The sequence below is a fragment of the Bufo bufo genome, chromosome 1 (assembly GCF_905171765.1).
Source record: "Bufo bufo chromosome 1, aBufBuf1.1, whole genome shotgun sequence".
NCBI lineage: Eukaryota > Metazoa > Chordata > Amphibia > Anura > Bufonidae > Bufo > Bufo bufo.
The window spans coordinates 827,234,383-827,241,058 of record NC_053389.1 but is presented as its reverse complement, the minus strand read 5'-3'; the positions used below and the strand labels follow the sequence as shown (position 1 = coordinate 827,241,058).

Below are 6,676 nucleotides of genomic sequence, written 5' to 3'. Positions count from 1 at the left end.
AATAGTATTATACAATGACTTCATATACAGTGACATGGCATACAGTATGTACGGGTAGGGAACGGACGGAGCGGGTGCTGGGCCTGGTCTGAGAGATCTTGATTAACCACATATTGAGGGAGGGGATTGCGAAGAAGTTGCTGGAGGTGGGTGGCATTCACAAATTTGCAGTGGGGCCCAGTCAGTTCTAGTTACACAACTGGTCAATGGGGTCTGATCGGCTCAGTTTGCGTCCATTATGTTCAATTTTTTATTTTGTTCTGCTCCTATAATGGAGAAGAACAACGGAGATAATCACTGATGTGAAATAGGCCTTAGTCCAGAAGTCCGTAACTTCATGTCCAAAGAGTTTACGTCTTTGTATTTACGACTTCTATTACATGAGGTAACTTTTTTATAAAGTAACTTTTCTTTATTCTAATTAAGTTAACCATAAACATTAAAGTCCTCGGCACCACAAGTCTATTTGGCAATTTGGCAGCAATCTGTAACTGGAGCAGCAGGGAATTGTGCAGATAATTAGAGCTCAGTCTGTGCCTAATACAGAATATATAAATCCAGGTTTTCTATGATCAGTTACACGGCTCCTGTATATCACTGAACCGAGCTGCACCTTCCAGAAACAGTGAGTGGTTTATTTTCTCTTTTCCTTTTTTAATGAAATAAGAGATTACAGAGATAAGAGGCAGAAAATGAAATACTCTGGTTATATGATTGCTATCTATTCATGTAGTTATAAAATAGGTATTAAATAAGAATGTAAAATAAATCTGAATCTAAAATATTAATTAAATAAAAGTCTAAAATAAATATTAATATAACATAAGAATTTTATAAGAATGTAAAACGAATATGAATCTAAAATAATAAAAATGTAATAAAACATTTTATATTATTTATTTTTTTCGTTTAAAGGTGTTGTCTGAGTTTAGCTCTGAACCCGGACATATCCCCTTTCTCACTCAGGCAGCCCCTCTGATATGAGGCTCTCCCTTGCCCTGTGCTGAATCGCGCAGGACAAGAGCTTTGTCATTCGATCCGGTGAAGTACCGGGTCTCTCCTAGGCACAGGCTTCCACCTAGCAGTAAGCCCAGTGATGTCACCGACACTAATGGGTGAACTTTAGCGCTGCCCTAGCCTGTAAAACAGCCTAGGGCAGCGATAAAGACCTCCCATTAGTGTCGGTTTCCTCATCGGCAACGCTGCTAGGCGGAAGTCTGCACCTAGCAGTGTAAAAATATAAGCAAACAGCCCTTGCCCTATGTCATCCAGCGCAGGCCAAGGGAGAGCATCAGAGCATGAAAAGGGGCTGCCTTGGGGAAGAAGGGGGTATGTCCAGGTTCAGCTCTGAACCCAGACAACCCTTTTAATTTCTGAATATCAGAGTGATAAAATTTGTGATATTTTTGTCATTAACTCTGGTTGATTCTGTATGAATGTAAGGCTAGATGTAGAAAACTTTTCACCAGTTTTATGCTTCCCAAGCTGAGGACACCAACTGGTGACAGAGACTTGGATAAAAATGTTGAGTAATGATCTTGAGCTGACCCATTTATTTCTTAAAATCATTATTGAGATTTTCCAGTGCAAGCCGATTGCTGTAGTCCACACAGTACACTGTACGAGCTGAGGAGGCACAATATGAGCTCAGGCCTCCCCCTCTTGCAGTTGGTTTGCTGGTTTCTTACTATACATGGTATAGGATAGAGCTGTCAGTCAAGTAAGGGAAGGAGAGGAGAGTTGGGAGCTCATAAAAACCAGGGTTCCTGAGCTTGTACAGTGTATTGAATGGACTACAGCACTCGGCTCACTCTTGAAAAGCTGAATAGTGATTTTAAGAAATCAACTGGGTCAACTCAAGTGATTGACCCCATGTTTTCATCAGGGTCTCTGACACCTATTGATGTCAATATTTTTTATATTGTTTTGCTGTAATTAAAGGTGTAGCAACTATGTGCCTGTGAAAGGTGAAGGAACATCTCATAACCTTAGTCTTTCCACATTTGCAGAGACATTAGCTAATAGGATAACATTTCCCTTTGCTGGTTTGTGGATAGAAGTTCAGTTGAGGTGAGGTTAGTCCCATCTCCAAGAGAATTGCTATAGGAAGTGCAGAGGAAGCAGTCACAACAAGATGTAGATTTCTATACTGCCCAAAGTCCCTTAACAACGTGTGAAGACACCAGTTTTAGGAATAAGATATGACACAGTAGGGAGGGTGTGTGGTAAGAATTGCATAGTACCGTGTTAGCCAAAAAATACAATGTGATGTTGAATAATTTTGCGTTAATAAATACATAAGTATTAAGGGATACCTTTATAGGCTAACCAGGAAAAAAAAAAACATATTGAAAGCTTTCAGAGCACAAAGGCTCCTTCTTCAGGTAGGCTAAAGGTATCACTCCCTTAATACTTACAGTACAGACCAAAAGTTTGGACACACCTTCACATTCAAAGAGTATTCTTTATTTTCATGACTATGAAAATTGTAGATTCACACTGAAGGCATCAAAACTATGAATTAACACATGTGGAATTATATTCATAACAAACAAGTGTGAAACAACTGAAAATATGTCATATTCTAGGTTCTTCAAAGTAGCCACCTTTTGCTTTGATTGCTGCTTTGCACACTCTTGGCATTCTCTTGATGAGCTTCAAGCGGTAGTCCCCTGAAATGGTTTTCACTTCACAGGTGTGCCCTGTCAGGTTTAATAAGTGGGATTTCTTGCCTTATAAATGGGGTTGGGACCATCAGTGGCATTGAGGAGAAGTCAGGTGGATACACAGCTGATAGTCCTACTGAATAGACTGTTAGAATTTGTATTATGGCAAGAAAAACGCAGCTAAGTAAAGAAAAACGAGTGGCCATCATTACTTTAAGAAATGAAGGTCAGTCAGTCAGCTGAAAAATTGGGAAAACTTTGAAAGTAAGGGCTATTTGACCATGAAGGAGAGTGATGGGGTGCTGCGCCAGATGACCTGGCCTCCACAGTCACCGGACCTGAACCCAATCGAGATGGTTTGGGGTGAGCTGGACCGCAGAGTGAAGGCAAAAGGGCCAACAAGTGCTAAGCATCTCTGGGAACTCCTTCAAGACTGTTGGAAGACCATTTCAGGGGACTACCTCTTGAAGCTCATCAAGAGAATGCCAAGAGTGTGCAAAGCAGTAATCAAAGCAAAAGGTGGCTCCTTTGAAGAACCTAGAATATGACATATTTTCAGTTGTTTCACACTTGTTTGTTATGTATATAATTCCACATGTGTTAATTCATAGTTTTGATGCCTTCATAGTCATGAAAATAAAGAAAACTCTTTGAATGAGAAGGTGTGTCCAAACTTTTGGTCTGTACTGTATATATTTATCAACGCAACACAAAAATATTCAACATTACAGTAGGGAGGGGAAAGTTGCGGATTTTGCATTGATAGTTTAAAGTCACATCTATGTCCACTTCTTGTGCCATCAGGTGTTAAGAATTTCTAAAAGATTCCCCCAAAACAGCCCCAAGCCCTACTGTGGTATTGCATTGCCTTGTATTATTTGAAAGGGGGCATTTTGATCCCCAATATCAGAGCATTTGTCAATGTATGCTCATAGAAGGAGGTGGGCAGTTAACATTGTGGTGTATTGTTGTAGCTGGTAGTGGGTGAGTACCCCCTGTGCCAACTAACCAGTTTGACTTTGAGCTAGTCCTAAAGAAGTTATTCTGGTGATCCCCTGGTTTTCATCCTTTAACCCCTGTACAGGGAACTGGCCTTTGCTTCAGAAGAGCCACCAAGCTACTACCTCCTGGAATAGTCCTGATGCAGTTGGCAGCTGACACATGTGGATTAGGGACACCAGTGAAAAGTACCAGGGGGTTAAGCAATACTCATAGTTGGTAAACAGGCAGAAGTCAAGTCAAGCAGAGTTTGTGTAATTTTGTGAAACCATCCAAGCAAAGAGTCAGTATGGTAAACAGGCTAAGATCAGGGCAGGCAGTGGAGTACGATAGTTGGTTAACAGGCAGAAGTCTGTACATGGGCAGACAATCAGAATAGTACATCTTCACTGGTTGAACTAGTAAACTAGGAACCTAATCTCAGGCAAGGAGTGAGAGGGCAGCCTGTTAAAGAATGCTATCAGCACCTTGTTGAATCAATGCCATGTAGAATTAAGGCAGTTCTGAAGGCAAAAGGGGGTCCAACACCGTATTAGTATGGTGTTCCTAATAATTCTTTAGGTGAGTGAATATGCTAAATGGTTTACACAATGGATACACAATGTACAGAATGTACAGATTAGGTAGGATTAAGAAGAAGAGTGGAACTGGGAAGGAAGGAGGTCCAGAGATGGGAAGGCCATCCCTTTTCCCCTCTTCTTCTTAATCCTACCTATTCTGTACTTGTGTATTCAGTCTAAAACCATTTACCAGATCTATTATTTATAGATCCCGTTGAAAAAGGTCTCCTGATAGACAATGTTATGTGACTAATATTCATTTTTTTGTCCTGGATATAACTACACTGTATGGAAAACCACTTATTGTAAATATGTTTCCTTTATTAGTAAAAGTAATTGCAAAGAATTAACTTGGAGTGACGTGGATATTCCTAATCTACAGAACTTTCCCTCTCATGAGCACCCGAAATTAATGTAAATTGGAGTGCAGATCTAACACCCTAACAAAAGCGACATCAGGAGACACATCATATTCCCTCTACTCACGCCACCAAAAGTCTTGGTTATATATTGAAAAAAACTGTTGATGGAAGAAGAGTGCTGGGCAAACTCATTTCAAATGTCTTTTTCTACTGACAGATTATGTTGCAAATAAACTCTACGATGGTCACAGATTTCTACCTCACAGGATTCCAGAACATTGACAACTACAAGACACTTTTCTTTATATTCATACTTAGCATTTATGCCATGACTGTAAGTGGAAACCTTCTAATTGTCACCTTAGTGTCCTCCAGTCACCTTTCACAGTCCCCCATGTACTTCTTCTTGAGCCACCTGTCAGTTTGTGATTTCCTGTTCTCCTCGAATATTGTCCCCAACATGATGCACATCACATTAGAAGGTGGCAGCACCATTTCATTTTCTGGTTGTCTTATCCAGTTCTATATGTTTGCTTCATGCACTGCTACTGAATGCTATCTGCTTACTGTCATGTCCTTTGACCGATTTGTAGCCATCTGTGTCCCATTACATTACACCATAGTAGTGAACAGTAAGTTGTGCCTCCATCTGGCAATATGGTCATGGTTACTTGGCTTTTTATTTGTCCTGATAACCGTCTTATTAATTTGTCAGTTGGATTTTTGTGGTAGCATGACCATCGACCACTTCTATTGTGACTTCATTCCCATGCTTGAGCTTTCTTGCTCAGATGTATCACCTGTTGTCCTAGAAACATTTTTCTTTGCCATTGTCATAGTCTTATTGCCTTTCCTGACTGTCTTAGGTAGCTACGTATCCATTTTCTGGACAATTATTGGAATACCATCATCTACAGGAAGAAAGAAGACCTTCTCAACTTGCAGCTCCCACCTACTCGTTGTAGGTACCTACTATGGCTCACTTCTTAGCATATATCTATTTCCTTCAGGAGGTCACTCCGAAAAGATTAAGACATTATCTCTTATGTACACGTTGGGGACACCATTGTTAAATCCACTGATTTATTGTTTCAGGAACCAAGAAATCCAAAGGCAGTTTTCTAGAATTTTCTTTAGGAAAATATCCAACCATTTCTCAGCTAGTGACAATGTTTAATGTGCAGTATTATTTGAAGATAGAAATACAATGATAAAAGACAGACACTGATGTCATGGATATCACATATAACACATTTTGGTGGATTTCCTCACAACTGTTGGCTGAAATTAAAGCATGACATTACTCCTCAACCACTTTCACTTGGCATTCCTCATGGGTGCTTCTTTGGACCCTTACTGGTCTCACATACCACACACAGATCTACCTCTATGGTCCAGATCTTTCTTCCATAATATGCAGATTTAGTGCTATTCTAACAAATGCCTCCTTCTTTTCTTCCCATTTTCTTGAAGGGGTTATCCAGTAATTAATATTGATAACCTACAGTATCCTCATAAATGGTCATCGATATCAGATAGGTAGTTGTCCAACACCCGGGATCCCCACTGATCAGCTATTAGAAGAGGCCAGTGCTCCGTGAGTGGTGTGACCTCCTCCTAGGCCATGTGACATCACCGTACACTGAAGTGAATGGGGCTGAGCGGCAATACCAAGAATAGCCACTGTACTATATATACTTTGAGCATGGCAGTGCCCTGTAACAGCTGATTGGCAATCTGATAATGATGATCATTCCTGAGGATAGGTCATCATTGTCCATTACTGTATAACCCCTTTCAATTCATCATCATCATGAACAAAAGAGAGAGAGAGAGAGAGAGAGAGAGAGAGAGAGAGGACTGAGTAATATCTGAGTTCAGATGATTTTCTTTTAGATTTGCTTCAGTTTCTTCTTGTGAATTTGTTTAGTTTATCCATTTTTTCACTGATGTCATCAGTTTCATGACTGTGAAAAAATGTAAGGATGTGCTAATTTCTCACAACTTGTCTCAACCCCCAGAAAACACCCCCAGTACAGCCAGATGAACGTAAAACTATATATATAGAGATGAGCAAATGCAATTTGTG

At 40.1% G+C, this 6,676-nt stretch overlaps 1 protein-coding gene across 1 annotated transcript; it reads left to right on the top strand.

Annotated features, from left to right (window-relative positions):
- Positions 1–4,828: 4,828 nt before the first annotated feature.
- Positions 4,829–5,764, top strand: LOC120989827 (olfactory receptor 11L1-like). Its single transcript, XM_040418182.1, has one exon. It carries the CDS (start codon positions 4,829–4,831, stop codon positions 5,762–5,764), a length of 936 nt encoding a protein of 311 aa, XP_040274116.1.
- The last annotated feature ends 912 nt before the right edge of the window (positions 5,765–6,676 follow it).

What these genes read in the sequence shown, in the direction of transcription:
- LOC120989827 (XM_040418182.1), top strand. Translation starts at nt 4,829, where the DNA reads ATGGTCACAGATTTCTACCTCACAGGATTCCAGAACATTGACAACTAC.